The 16344-nt window shown below is 40.2% G+C and overlaps 1 protein-coding gene across 3 annotated transcripts in view; it reads left to right on the forward strand.

The window, feature by feature from the left end:
• LOC105008684 (neuroendocrine convertase 1) overlaps positions 1 to 16344 on the forward strand; it is a 281977-nt gene that overhangs the window by 244067 nt on the left and 21566 nt on the right. For all 3 annotated transcript variants that reach the window (XM_020041372.2, XM_020041373.2, XM_020041375.2), the window contains 3 exons: positions 8481 to 8591; positions 10418 to 10511; positions 11235 to 11420. In XM_020041372.2, the coding sequence (XP_019896931.2) occupies positions 8481 to 8591; positions 10418 to 10511; positions 11235 to 11420 (391 nt within the window). The remainder of the gene's footprint in view (positions 1 to 8480; positions 8592 to 10417; positions 10512 to 11234; positions 11421 to 16344) is intronic.

Below are 16344 nucleotides of genomic sequence, written 5' to 3' on the forward strand. Positions count from 1 at the left end.
CCAATCATGTGGCCTGCCGCTGGTGCGTTCCCGGGCCACTTAATTAAGGGGTTGTTGGTACCGCAGAAGGTGTCACCAACCTTTTCACTGAGAGAACAGATGGTGTCCTTTTTCGGTTCTGCCAATGCCCACTCTCTTGCGCTCCTGGGAAAATGACCTGCTTAGTGAGGCTTGAGTGATTCTTTTGAGCCACCTCTATTGGGGGGACTTAGCAGGACATACCACTGCAAAGATTGTTGGGGGTACCAGGAGCGCCTTATCCCGGGATAAACATTGGTTTGATGTTTTTGCATGTTAGGATTTATGGAGTTGTGTTAGATATCCACATTGATGCTTCTTAGACTTCACAGGGCTTCAACATGCGTGACAAGTTCACATTACTAGTTTGTAATTACCCCCCCACCCACGCCACAAACAGATGGTGTGAATGTCAACAGAGAATGGTCCTGTTCTGGACAGGTCTGTCTGAAGAACAAAAAAGCAAAAGAGGTCCCTCGACAGTTACTCAAAAAGCCTGTGGAGAGATGGTGAGGGGAATAGGCCAGTCCTAATGGATAAAAAAAACAGGACCGTTGGGAGAGGGATACAGAGACTATTGATTGGACGCCTGGGGAAGGAGGTGTGTCTGGATTTCAATAGTCCTGGGCAGACAGAAGATGGCCAGTCACTCACTAGTCAGCTTGGCTCTGAAGCAGGGGTCATTGCAAAAAATGCTTCCTCAAAAGTAAGTACAAAAAATTGAAATTTGAAAAAAAAAATTATCAGGCAAAAAGCCTGTCTATAGAACATTTTGCAAATTCTGAAAGCAAGCTACATTTTTATTCAGACACAACTTGATTCTTATACTGAGATAATAAGACTTTTTAAGTCTTAAAATAAAAATATAAGTGATGGTGTCAGTTTTGTCATTGTGTCTGAATTACACGATGTAGCATGTTTTCAGAATTGTCTGATAATAGTTTCTCACATACAGTATATAGGAAGCATTTTTTGCAGTGGGAAGCCATTGATTAGAAGGTATTGTCTTCAACAGTGCCTGGTTAATAACAGTCACATGACAGTTTTTTGGGGGGATATTTATTTACCTGATCACATTATTTCAGTTAATTACTGAATTGTTTGTTTTAATGTTAAGCCCTTTAGATGTTATTCTCATGTTATTCTTTAGATGTTATTCTAAATCATTTCAAATTATTTTACAGTAGGTATTATGTCATTTTTTTGTCAATGAATCATTTACTAATTGAAAGGTACATCATAGAGATTGTAGATAGATTGGTATAGGGGAATGTTTTGAGTATGAGAAACACATTTTTGCCAGGTTTTGCGCCATGGTCTGTCAATTCTTGAGCATTTTGTCCTTTCTATCAGTTGAGGGATCTCATCTTATCCCTGAGAGAGGAATTTCAGCTCAGCTGTGGCATTCATTGACATGGCAGGATGTCGAATCTGTCATTTTTATCATGCACCATAGTGGGTAAACCTGTTTCCTAATGCTTTTTCTACCAGATATATGTCGGTACAGTTTTATGGCTGTGGAGTTGGGGGCCAAACTCGATCGATCCATTGAAGCTTGGATTTTAATAGCTGCACTGCGCCCATTTCTGGGGAATGAGGCGGAGGGTGTATTTAATCACTAACAGGAGAGAGGTGACAAGCCCCCGGTCGCTAACACTTTCCGTTTTTTTATGAGGAGGGGCAAAATCACGGCCCACACAGTCAAACACTGTTGTGTTAAGGCTTGACATGGGTCTATTTTAACATGAACTACAATATTTCTCACTTGTTGTCTTTTTGGCATGAAACTGTTTCAAATCTTTTTTTCTTTTTTTATTTAACCAGGAAAAAAAAAACATTTTCAAGAGTTTACTAAAATGTCTTTCCCATTATTATTACCCACTGTGTATTTTGGTGCTGCAGGAAGCCATGTGCATAGAGTACCTAATCAGTAAGAGATATACATAATACTTAGACAGTAGTACCATTAAATGCTAACTCGAATCCCCAAACAAGGCGAAAAATCTGTCATCCTGTCCCTGATCATGGTAGTGAATGCGGTTGCACAAAAAAAAAATATTCTCAGTAAACTTGCTGTACCTGGTAAAATAAGTGGATGAAAAAAACAAATAAATTAAGTATTCCAGTCACCCGAAGTGACCTTGAACCCATAAGACTACTGTGGCACCTCGACATGGCTAATCATATTAGAGTCATTCGTGCCCAGGGGTTCGATTGAAGTGATTGTAGTTGATTAGATTGTGTCTATTGATTCTGGTGTTGCTTTTTAGGGACACAGAAGGGGGTCCTCTGGTCCTTTGCGCTCAGAGAGGGGTTTGGTTAGAGAAAGAGAGAGACAGACAGAGAGAGAGATAGCATATCCAGGGTAGCAGATTGACTTATTGATCAGCTCCACCCGACTCCACTGAGATCGAGAGAGGGGTAGTGAGTGAGCTAGAGGAGCCCGTCAGCCCGACTAATGACTTTCACTTATTGCAGATTAATGACGGAGCAATGTTAATTACACTACAAGCTCTTTGTCACCTTCCAAGGTTACCACTGGGGATGTCGCAGAAGGCCTACAGCAGCTTTTTCGCCATTATGGTTCCTTCTCCAGGTGAGAGGTGATCAAAGAGAGAGAGGGCATGGCTGGCTGGGAAGGCATCTGGGAGTGAGGAGGAGAGAGGAAGTTAGAGGAAAGAGGGATGAATTAAAGAGAGAGGGAGGGAGGGGAAGGCAGGAATAAGTCAGAGCTGTCTTAGGGAAAACCATTGTTTAGTGGTGGCCTGGTAGTGGTGGTAAACAGTGAATAATGGCGCTTGATTACAGTCCATGAGACAGCACCTCATTCCAAATCACTCGTTGAATGCAATTACAGGAGCGCAAACAACAGTCCTCTCTCGTGCCAGACAGAATAGGGAAGTGATTGTGTCAGAGGACAACATCCTCCTCTTGGAAATGGCTTGTTATTTTCTCCTCGCATGAGACCATTAGAACAGGTGCAGCCACACCCACACTGTCCTTATGCTCATCGAACATGCACACATGACACAGGCTGATACACACACACACAACAAAGAGTACCAGTCAATAGTTTGGATACATTTACCCATTGGGTAGGTGTGTCCAAACCTTTGATAGTATTGGACATATATTTTAAGTTTTAATATACTTGAGGGGCCCTAAATAATTATTTCCATTCAAAATCATATTTCCTATAACGCCTAAACTTTATTCCTAATCCTTAAACTCAATATCCTGAAAAGATGTGAATAATATTTTGTGGGCGGTTTCTGGAACTAATTAATTAGTTGAAGTCAGAAATGTACATACAGCTCCGGAAGAGACCACTGCACCTTTTTCTTTCCTTTCCACAAAAGTTGAAATGGAAAGTTTTGAGGGAGAACCAGAAGTGTTCAATTTGCAGTGGTCTCTTAATTTTAACCCTTCTGTTCCTCAACCAAAAACCTTCCTTTTTCAACTTTTGTGGAAAGGAAAGGAAAAGGTGCAGTGGTCTCTTAATTTTTTCCGGAGCTGTATACTTTTAGGTTGAAGTCTTTAAAACAAGTTTTTCACTCCACAGATTTCATGTTAACAAACTATAGTTTTGGCAAGTCGGTTAGGGCATATACTTTGTGCATTTTTCCAACAAATGTTTAAAGCCAGATTATTTCACTTTCAATTCACTATGTCACAATTCTCGTGGGTCAGAAGTTTATGTACACTAGGTTCAGGCCCATAGCCAGGGCGTCTTAGTGAGGTACTTGAAAGTTAAAGCTAATTTACTGCACACTTCAAAAACTATACAATGTGACTTGAAGAACTGTAACATTAATTACCCAAGCAATTATCACTTAAATATAAGAACATAATTTACATTAGCTTAGCTGCTGCTACACACAGTCTGTGTTTTCCCTGTCTCTTCCCCCTACCTGAGCCTCTCTGCAACAGTCTGTTCTCCCTGTCTGTTCCTCCTGCTTCAGCCTCTGCAATATTCTGTGTTCTCCCTGTTTGTTCCTTCTGCTTCAGCGTCTATGCAACAGTCTATGTTCTCACTGCCTGTTACTCCTGTTCAGCCTCTCTGTTACTGTCTTTGTTGTACCTCTCACACCTGTCCTGCTATTCTCTCTTGTTACTGAACGTCTTTTAACACAGAATCCAGCTTGATTTCTATTGGTCTTTAAGACATTTTTGTTTGTTTGGTTTCTTCTCAGATTTCGTTCCATAAATGAACAACATTAGCCTTATAGTTTGCATTTATTCCTATATGAATTTACATACTCAATTTGTCTGTGTTGACAATCACATGTCATGTACATTTGGTTTAAACAGTAAGTGGGTTAAGGGTAAAACAAATCACACGCCTACTTGCGCAGACAATTGAATGAAAGAGAACAAACTGCCAGCGTCAAACAAACTGCATCAATGCACGTAAAATTTGAAAGTATATTATTCTTGCGTCTATGTGTGCAACCCTGTTCAAATGAGCAGGTACATGGACAGATAAAAGTCAGTTTCCACTGTTAACTCAAATATTATGAAATATATTCTGGTAAAAACCATACATGTTGTGGATAGTTTGACATTGCCAATATTAATTGTGCATAGTTAGTGATTGCGTTGGTAATCACAATGGTCAGGAGATTTTATTAAGTCTTTGTGGAAAAATAATTTGAGGACTTGACCTCAAATTACAGAATGTCAACGCAACATTACCTTCTGTATTCCATGTGAATGTCATTTAAAATATATGCTATTATTATGAGTTTAATCTTGAAAAAAATTTTATCACTAGAAGAAAACAAAATGTTGTTCTAAAGACTCAAATCTATATCATTGTTTTTTAAAGTGGTGTGTTTTACACTAACATTAAAAGCAGTGGTGTCGTTAGGTCTGGGCGTTCGAGGCTATAGCCTCGGATCTTTTCTGAATAGCCCCGGATCTCAAATTGACCAAAAAAAAAATAATAAAAAAATAGCCCCTGATCTGTTTATCTAAAATTCCAATCATGTATTATGACATTGTAGATGTGGCCGCTAGCATGTACATCGAAATGTCCCGCATTTACATTCAAAACCCTGTACTTTCTGTACCGGGCAGGTGGGGGGGGGGGGGTGGGCTAAGCCCCGAATGTATTGTGATCCTAGCGACACCTCTGATAAAAACTAATTGTCAAAAAACAAGGTTAATCAAGCTGACTTACTAAGGCCTAGTCCACACGCACATGGGTATTTTTTTTAACAGGGGTTTTCTATGCGTTTTGGCCTTTCGTCCACATGCAAACAGCGTTTTAGGTCACTGAAAGCAGAATATCTTCCAGGGTGGAGATATTCAGAAACTCAATTTCAGTGTTTACTTGCAGACAGCGAAAAATCTCTCGTCTTTTCACTTGATGAAAAAGTATGTTATCCTCACCTACATTTATACAGTACACAGTTATTTTATGTGTCATTCACAAACGGCTAATAAGCTGTTAAAACAGAAGCCATACAGTTCATAGATGCTATTTGTGGTGGAGGAAAACTTAATAAGAAATGTTACTCAGTTTAAAACAATGGTTAATGGTGTTTAAAGAAATATTCAAATTGAATGTGATGTCAATGCATAACAGAATTATATATTGTCAAGAGGCTATACAGACATTTGCCAGCTGTGTGGCATGGTGGTGTAGTGGTTGAAGACACAGTTTCCCACCTGGTTTATCTGGGTTCTATTCTCGGGAGGACAGCAACGATCAAAGCAATTTACTGCGGGCAGGCTGAGCTCGGCTTGCCTGGTTTCTTGTTAACTTAGGCAAAGGCTCAGTGTACTATTTCATCTGTTTATCATTACAATCAAAATCAACTACTACATTCATTATTTTAGACCTGTGTCCAATTATCTGTTACAAACATGTCTTTATAATGCTTCTGTCTTGATCGGTTTTTCTTTGCAAACGTAAAACTTACAGCGTATTATTGTCTGCGTTCAATTATCAGTTATAAACATGTCTTTATGATGTTCCTGCCTTGATCTATTTTTCTCTGCGAATGTACATAGATGTTGATCGGAGACCTGAACTAGAGGACCTGGTATGAAGCAAGTGACAATGTTGCAGAATTCTGCAGTCAAACTTTCGAATGAACGATTCAATTGAATGAGTCACAAAAAAAAGAATGCGTTAGTCCCGAGTCACTAAAAAGATATGCACATCAATATTGCACAATTGATAAGCTCTAAATTAAGTGCGTTATAATGCGGTGTACGCTTGCCTTCCATGTGTTTTTAGCGTCAGAGTATAAAATCACAAGATTTACCGATTAAATAATACTTTGATAAAATTTGTTGACAAACTGGAGAATAAAAGGTTTCCAATAATATCAGGAAAAACAGATGAAAGTTATGTGGACTGCGTCTTTGGTTAAAATGAATGTTTGCTAGCTAGATACTTAATGTAACTGTAAAAAAGAAAGAAGAATCCATCAGGAGTTGTGGTTGCCATGCAACCCTAAGCAAAAGCTAAACCTAAATAATTTGCGTCACCACAGAACTATATAGCTACAGTTGATATCTATGTAAATTATAGCTCTGGGACATTTTAATACTTGGAGAAAGAAAACATTTAAATAATTGTGTTTTTCTTTTTTTACCAAGGTGGTATCTCTTATGTAGTTACAGCCCTGACTAAGTTGACTGTTCCATTAAACAGCTTGGAATCCCACAAAATGATGTCTGTAGAAGCTTCTGATAGGCTAATTGACATAATTTGAGTCAATTGGAGGTGTATCTGTGGATGTGTCTCCAGGCCTACCTTAAAACTCAGTTCCTCTTTGCTTGACATCATGGGAAAATCAAAAGAAATCAGCTAAGACCTCAGAAAAATATTGTAGCCCTCCACAAGTCTGGTTCATCCTTGGGAGCAATTACCAAATGCCTGAAGGTACCATGTTCATCTGTAACAATAGTACACAAGTATAAACACCATGGGACCACGCAGCCGTCATACCTCTCAGGAAGGAGAAGTGTTCTGTCTCCTAGAGATTAACATACTTTGGTGCGAAAAGTGTTAATCAGTCTCAGAACAACAGCAAAGGACCTTGTGAAGATGCTGGAGGAAACTGGTACAAAAATATCTACAGTGTATATTTACAGTAAAACAAGTCCTATATCGACATAACCTGATAGGCCGCTCAGCCAGGAAGAAGCCACTGCTCCAAAACCGCCATAAAAAAGCCAGACTACGGTTTGAAACTTCACAAGGGGTATGAAGATCATACTTTTTGGAGAAATGTCCTCTGGTTTGATGAAATAATATTTTTACTGTTTGGCCATAATGAACATGTTTGGCGGAAAATAGGGGAGGCTTGCAAACCCAAAAACCCCATCCCAATCGTGAAGCACAGGGGTGACAGCATCATGTTGTGGGGGTGCTTTGATACAGGGGGGATTGGTGTACCTCACAAAATTAATGGCATCACGAGAAAGGTAACTTATGTGGATATATTGAAGCACCATCTCAAGACATCAGTCAGGAAGTTAAAGCTTGGTCGGAAATGGGTAATCCAAATGGACAATGACCCAATAATACTTCCGGACTTTGTGGCAAGTTGTGGCAGTTGTGGCAAAATGGCTTAAGGACAAAAAAGTCAAGGTATTCGAGCGGGCATCACAAAGCCCTGACCTCAATCCTATGGAACATATATCAATCCTATAGAACAAAATTCACCCCACTTTTTGTGGGGTGCTTGTGGAAGGCTACCCGAAAGGTTTGACCCAAGTTAAACAATTTAAAGGCAATTCTACCAAATAATGATTTAGTGTATGTAAACTTCTGATGCCTTGGTAATGTGATGAAAGACATAAAAGCTGAAATCCATCATTCCCTCTACTATTATTACTGACATTTCACATTCTTAAAATAAATTGGTGATCCTAATTGACCTAAGACAGGGAATTTTTACTAGGATTAAATGTCAGGCATTGTGAACAACTAAGTTTAAATGTATTTGGCTAAGGTGTATGGTAACTTCCGAATTTAACTGTAGGTAAACATGTACACACACCTACAAATATTTCAAGGTCACCATCACAACAGTCACACATTTCACCCTTACACACAGTAACACCTCTTTAATTAATTAAACATAGATTGTACGTACACAGTTTATTTTCACCAGTGGTGGCTTTTCAAAAGTTACCTGCCTTAATTTTTACTCATAAAAGTAGTTTAGACAGAAAACACCACATCTTCTTTTAACTATTTATTAGAGCAACCGCATGCAAGATGACTTGCAGAGAAGCAGAGTGAGTACTTTCACTTGAAAAGCTCACCATATTAGATAAGGAAATCATGACACTGTGGTATGAGCCATGCAGAGGTCAAGTCAAGTGAATTGATTTGTCTTTTTGTTTTTTTCTGTTTCTATATATTTAGTCTGACTCAATGGACAAAATCAAGAATCGGAACCATATAATTATAGCGGATGCTTATCCTCTGGTTTCAGATACGGGTTTGGGCTCCTTGATGCAGGACTCATGGTGCAGCAGGCTATACACTTCCAGGCTGTCGCTCCACACAGGAAGTGCACAAAGAAACTCAACCTTGACCCAGTCAGGTACTACGCATCTATATTAATAATGAAATATATATATATCAGAGGGCCCCTGAATGACACAGCAGTAAAGTCACTACCTTGCAGTTTTGTTATTGCAAGTTCAGGGTTCCAAGCTAACTCGTAAATTATCCGAGGGGCCTGCAAAACTTTGTGCAATTGGCCAGCACATCCAGGTTTGGGGCTCTTGCAACTCCTTGTAGTGGCTTGGGTGTCTTTGAATTCAATCACGGAAAATGGTTAGAAAGTGTTTCTTCCAGCACCTAAGGATTCCGGTATAGACTTACTGGTTGAGTGATCAGTGTGATAAGGACCAAAACGGCATTGGATTACACATCTTGACGTCAGCTGCTGGTTAGGAGTCACTGAATAAAACAGTGCTTTAACTGTGAATTGGATATCACAAAAGTTAGGGACAAGAACCAGTTAAAAGTTACTCGCAAAGGTTCAAGTATTCACAAACCTCTGACCAATTCTATCATATCATTGAATTTCAAGTGGAACATTTTATTATAAAACACTACGCAAACTCAATTATGTTGGGACATGTTGTTAGAGGAAATGTAAACTGTAATATGTTTCTTGCATCAGTATTCAATTCAAGTTAATATGTATAATAACCAATATTCCCTGAAATAACAACCTATTCTTTTGGTAAGAATATACCAATCAATCAATCAATAAAATTAGTTTATAAAACCCTTTTTACATAAGCAGTTGTCACAAAGCACTTTTACAAAACACCCAGCTTGCGCCCAGTGATTTTGGTTCATTGTCTTGCCAGATTTGCTCCAGATTGTTCACGCTGGTAGAATTATATTTGTGGACTACGCTTTTCAAATAGTCACACAGATTCTCAATGGGATTGAGGTCAGGACTGTAATGTTGCTTTGGTTTTGTGATTGAGATTGTTGTTCTGCTGAAAGGTGAATTTCTTCCAAAGCTACATTTTTGGGCAAACTGTAGTTCTCTTGCAGTATTACCCTGTATTCTGGGCCATCAGTTCTTCCTTATATTTTAACAGGATGCCAAGTCCCTGCTGATGAGAAGCATGCTCACAGCATGATGCTGGCACCACCACACTTCTGGGTAGGGATGGTGTGGGTTGAGGCATCGGCAGTGTTGGGTTTAGGCCAATCTTAGTCTTATCTGACTCCTAAACCTTTTCCCACATCGTAGCTGGGTCACTTTCATACTTTCAGATGGTACTGAAACTGCTTCTTTCTTGCCACCTTTCAATACTGCCAGTATATGCTGAGCTCTTGATTTGGTCACAGCTTGACCAATGGTCCTTCAACAGTTGGGTTTTTAGATAGAGCCAATTGTAATTGTGTCCCCATTAGGGCAATTTCTTTCATATGAGTAAAATGGGAGCTTCCACAGTAAAGGGGTTATAAGCAACATAATTCCTTCTTTTTTTTTAAAAACAGGCCATTAAATAATTTATTCTGAATGTCAGTGTTTTAAAAAACCAAACTGAAAAAAATGTCAATGAAATTCAATAACATGAGAAAACTGTTCAGGGCTTTAAATACATCAGCAAGCAACTGTACAAATACAGTACATATTATTTGGTTCTTGAAGGAAAGTCATGGCAAGATGATAATTGGGCAGCATCTCAGAATAGGCCTGCCAGTTTAAAGTCACCCTTGTATTCTTTGTGATAACACACATTTCTTAGAAAAAAGCAAAAAACAATGATTAAAATCAGCATATGTTTATTTGTTTGTCTTTTTGGCTCAGCTGAGGTAACTGTCAATGGTGTTTGTGTGTTGTGGAAATGTGATTGACAGATCTAGCTGGTTGTGTCTGCAATCTTTTTCCTGAAGGATCCTTCCATCGGGGGGAGAGGTCTGTGTGACCATTCAGTCGGCAGGCTGTGACGGGATGGACTCTGAGGTCAACACTCTGGAGCATGTACAGGTCAGAGTTTACATATTATTACCAGGACACCAACTCATCTAAAATGTACATGGACAAGACACAATAGCTTAGGTAAACTTTTTGCTTGTCTGTGTTTGTGTGAGCTGTGTGTTTATGGACAGATAGGAGTTGTGCCGCGTGTTTATTCGTGTGTATGAATGTGTATTAGTGTGTGCGTCAGCATGTATTATGAATCGGAAAGGCTTCGTCCTCGCCTGCTTTCTCCTGGCAGAAAGCGTGGGTCAGGCCATCACTTTGAGGTGTGATTGATGGACGCGTTGCCATGGGAACGCGCTGTAAACAGGAGCCGGCTGTCAGTCTTAGGGAGCTCGGCAGCACCTCACTGCGATGTGCCATTGTCACACCAGATGTGCTGTGAGATGAACATGGGTGGGGGTACAGTGTATCTGTTTATTTTAAGTAATTCATTTAATAGTGAATTTGCTCCTACCCCTTTCTTTCTTTCTATTTCTCTATAAAAACATTTGTCTCTCTATTTTACCTATATTTCTCTACCTCCTGTTATATATTTTTGTCTCTATATTGTTCTCGCTTTTTCTCTCTATTTCTCTTTCTCTCTCTCCCTCTTTATATTTTTCTCTATGCTTTTCTCTCTATATTTGTCTGTATGTGTTTTCCCTCGCTGTACTTTTCTCTTTATGTCTGTATGTTTCTCTTTGTCTCTCTCTGTACATTTCTCTCTCAAACACATGCATGTACCAGGTGAAGATGAGTCTCAGCAGTGTGTGTCGCGGTGACCTCTCCATCACCCTGGTGTCCCCAGCGGGCACAGTGTCTATGCTCTTGGGAACACGGAGGAATGATGCCTCCACGGCCGGTCTAAGGAACTGGACTCTGATGAGTGTCCAGTCATGGGGGGAAAACCCTCACGGCGCCTGGACACTTAAGGTCAGACACAGTCTTTTCCATATTTACACTCAGAAAGGAGTGCTTTCCATTCACTTCACAGAGGAAATGTACTTCCATACATTTACTTGGAAAGAGTTAAATCTGTAATTGTCAATCTGTAATTGGTACATTCACTGTCTGAAATTAGTCTGAATACTTTTTGAATGGATATAAAAAGTCTGCACACCCCTGTTAAAATGCCAGGTTTTTGTGCTAAAAACCTGTCAGAACTGGCTCTGTGCTACATGTGACAACAATCTCCCGTATTCTTCATATGAATGGGCTATGGGGTAGGGTGGCAAGACGGAAGCCTTTTCTTACATAGAAAAACATCCAAGCCCGGCTGAAGTTTGTAAAAACAAACATCAAGTCCCCCAAAAGCATGTGGGAAAATGTGTTATGGTCTGATGAACCCAAGGTTGGACATTTTGGCCATAATTCCAAAAGGTATGTTTGGTGCAAAAAAAACACATCACCAAAAGAACACCATATCCATAATGAAGCATGGTGGTGGCAGCATCATGCTTTGGGGTTGTCTTTTTCAGCTGGAACTGGGGCCTTAGTAGAGGGAATTATGAACCATTCCAAATACCAAGCAATTTTGGCAGAAAACCTTCAGGGGTCCGTTAGAAAGATGAAGAGGAAGTTCACCTTTCAGCATGACAACGACCCAAAGCACACATCCAAATCGACAAAAGCATGGCTTCACCAGAAGATTAACGGTTTGGAATGGCCCAGCCAGAGCCCAGACCTGATGTCATCGAGGTTGTGGGAGTAAGGAACCAGGCGCAGGCGGAATGCGGGCGATTTTCAGCTTTTAATAAACAATTAACAAGCACGACCAAACAATAAAAGAAAAGGGCTGACTGAAGCAGCAAAACGACAGTACACAATGGCTCTAAAGAAACTTACGTTCAAATGGCAACACACACGACGACATCAAACACAACAACAAGGATCCACAAATGCGGGGAGCAGGGGAAACATTTAAACATTATCAAATGATGTGATAGGGACCTTGCGTGCATGGTTAAGACATGTGACACAAAACAAGTCCGGGATGTGTTCATAAGTGATGGGAAGTGAGAGTGCACGGAACGGTGGCGCTGCTGCTCACCGTACCGTGACACCTGAATCCAATTGAACATCTGTGGGGTGATCTGAAGAGGGCTGTGGACAGAAGATGTCCTTGCAATCTGACAGATTTGGAGGGCTTTTGCAAAGAAGAGTGGGCAAATATTCCCACGTCAAGATGTGCTATGCTAATAGACTCCTACCCAAAAAGACTGAGTGCTGTAATAAAATCAAAAGGTGCTTCAACAAAGTATTAGTTTAAGGGTGTGCACACTTATGTAACCAGGTTATTGTGAGTAATTTATTTATTTATTTTTTCCCTGATTTCAGTTTGTTTTTCAATTGAATTCAGGTTATAGGTCACATTAAAGGTGGAAAAAGTTCTGACATGATTTATCGTTGTCTAATACTTTTACATCACAAGAACCTGGCATTTTAACAGGAGTGTGTAGACTTTTTATATCCACTCTATACTCTGTATACATACCCATTCATTCTTGACGAATATAAAACTGTGTAATACATGAATTCATAAATATAGCCCAATTAGCTTTTTAAACTCCACCCTCTGCGGGGTCTTTAGCAACCGGACGTTCTGTTGTATTGGGGGAAATGGAAATGTAGCGGTTGTGAGACAGCTTCTGTAAAGTGACACCCCATCTATACTCTTCCTCCACATTAATTGGATTAGTTGAACAGTGCAGAAGACATCTTTAACCGAGAGGTTTTTAATCTTCTAGTCATAACGGTCAGAAAGTATGTTTCTTCCAGCACTCAAGGATTCTGGTATAGACTTCTAGTTCCAGGTGCTTCTTCTACGGCTGTAGACTTGGGTTAGTTGAGTATGTAGCCGCGGGAAGTAGGGGTGCTGCAGCATTCCCTGACGCAGCCTCAACACCCCTTGAGGTGTTTCTGTCATGCACTAATTTCTGTCCACCACCGATACATATGGCAATCCATTTGTCGATCTACGTGTGTTCAGAATACATTCAATTCCACTAAATAATCAAACTGTTACCAGCACCCCCTCATCAAAATATCTTCCCGCGACCTTGGTTGTATCCTGTGGGATCCTGAAAGTTAAGCATGTTTCACTTCACTTTTGTAAACAATGCAACAAACACTGAATAGCCTCGAAACCCAAAAAACTGGCTGTCTGTGTGCCATTTTGTTTCTCATCTGAATCGCACATTGCCTCTAAAATGTTAATTTAACACTTTTGAGGCTGACCCCGGACTCATCCCCTTGTCTCATCACACCATGGCCATTTCTATTTTCTACTCAGCGCTATAACTATGGATTTATTGAGTGATGTTTGATATTGAGGCAGGGACTACTAAAATGGAAAGGAAATGAAGAATCCACTGAATGACCAATTAGACTCCAGACTCAGTGTCATAAGATGCAGACATCAAGTGACTGAGGTCATTTAGTTTGAGTGTGCGCGCGCACATGCCAGCACAACACGAATCAGGTCTTGTACACAACATTCAGATGTTTTTAGAGAAAAAGCTGTTGAGATGAAAGGGCCCCTCCACCCCACAAACACACACGCACACACTCAAGTCCTCCTACAGATTTACTGTCCCCTCTGTGACCAATTACTCAGGCCCAGTGCTGCAGGGACATTGAGGACACAGTTGAGCAACATGCAGGAGACGCTCATTACCGCGGCTGGTGTCACAGCGCTCAAACACACACTAACGTCGAGGTCTGACGACGCTTAGCACCGCTCGGCACAACTTAATACGCTGCTAATCAGTGCACACAGAGCCTGATGTGCCCCTTGATGCTCAGGGACTTAGAAAACCAGCTGACACAACACATGTATGTAGGCCATGTATGTAGGCACCTGTGCGCAGAAACACACACACATTAAATATTATTACATGGAATCAAGTGCACTACGCACTAGAAAATTGGTTACAAAAAAGAGGGATGTCCTGCCCAGACTAACAGGATTTAACACAGACAATCTTTTGTATCAGTTTTTCTCTCAAGGACGGCGGAGGGGGCGGACAAGGCTGTAGGGGTGTTTTCTGGCAAGGCTGGAGAGAGTGCGTGAGTCTTTATTGATTTGTCATGATGACAATTGTCAAAGAGCACGGCGGTGAAAGAGCCGGATGGAATTGAAAGAGAATAAGGAAGGCTCCGGCTTCGTGACCTTCCAGCTCGCTGAAGGATATCGCCGCAGGGCAGTAAATGTTAAAAGACGTGGGAGACTCTCCTCTCTCTGTCTGTCGGAGCTTTCACTCTCTCTCTCTCAAAGCTCATTCTTTTCTCCTCACTCTCTTCATCCGTCTATCTATAGGTGTTGTATATACTCACTCTCTTCATCCATCTATCTATAGGTGTTGTATATACTCACTCTTCATCGGTCTATCTATAGGTGTTGTATATACTCACTCTCTTCATCCGTCTATCTATAGGTGTTGTATATACTCACTCTCTTCATCCGTCTATCTATAGGTGTTGTATATACTCACTCTCTTCATCCGTCTATCTATAGGTGTTGTATATACTCACTCTCTTCATCCGTCTATCTATAGGTGTTGTATATACTCACTCTCTTCATCCGTCTATCTATAGGTGTTGTATATACTCACTCTCTTCATCCGTCTATCTATAGGTGTTGTATATACTCACTCTCTTCATCCGTCTATCTATAGGTGTTGTATATACTCACTCTCTTCATCCGTCTATCTATAGGTGTTGTATATACTCACTCTCTTCATCCGTCTATCTATAGGTGTTGTATATACTCACTCTCTTCATCCATCTATCTATAGGTGTTGTATATACTCACTCTTCATCCGTCTATCTATAGGTGTTGTATATACTCACTCTCTTCATCCGTCTATCTATAGGTGTTGTATATACTCACTCTCTTCATCCGTCTATCTATAGGTGTTGTATATACTCACTCTCTTCATCCGTCTATCTATAGGTGTTGTATATACTCACTCTCTTCATCCGTCTATCTATAGGTGTTGTATATACTCACTCTCTTCATCCGTCTATCTATAGGTGTTGTATATACTCACTCTCTTCATCCGTCTATCTATAGGTGTTGTATATACTCACTCTCTTCATCCGTCTATCTATAGGTGTTGTATATACTCACTCTTCATCCGTCTATCTATAGGTGTTGTATATACTCACTCTTCATCCGTCTATCTATAGGTGTTGTATATACTCACTCTCTTCATCCGTCTATCTATAGGTGTTGTATATACTCACTCTCTTCATCCGTCTATCTATAGGTGTTGTATATACTCACTCTCTTCATCCGTCTATCTATAGGTGTTGTATATACTCACTCTCTTCATCCGTCTATCTATAGGTGTTGTATATACTCACTCTCTTCATCCGTCTATCTATAGGTGTTGTATATACTCACTCTCTTCATCCGTCTATCTATAGGTGTTGTATATACTCACTGTTCATCCGTCTATCTATAGGTGTTGTATATACTCACTCTCTTCATCCGTCTATCTATAGGTGTTGTATATACTCACTGTTCATCCGTCTATCTATAGGTGTTGTATATACTCACTCTCTTCATCCGTCTATCTATAGGTGTTGTATATACTCACTCTCTTTTATTCTGCCCTCGCCCTCCATCTCTCTGTCCTGCTCTCTACCTCTTCCTGTTTCCATCTCTTGTTCTCTCTCTCTCTCTCTGTGTGACTGTCTCCCTGTAACCATCCTCCATAACTGCCCAGAGAAAGCTGGGAAAGCTGGCTGGTTTATGTACACTAGATTTGGAACATTAGTACATGAATATATATATATGTGTGTGTGTGTGTTTCTGTGTATAAATATATATATATATAATATAAATATTATT

Source organism: Esox lucius, chromosome 20, assembly GCF_011004845.1.
Source record: "Esox lucius isolate fEsoLuc1 chromosome 20, fEsoLuc1.pri, whole genome shotgun sequence".
NCBI lineage: Eukaryota > Metazoa > Chordata > Actinopteri > Esociformes > Esocidae > Esox > Esox lucius.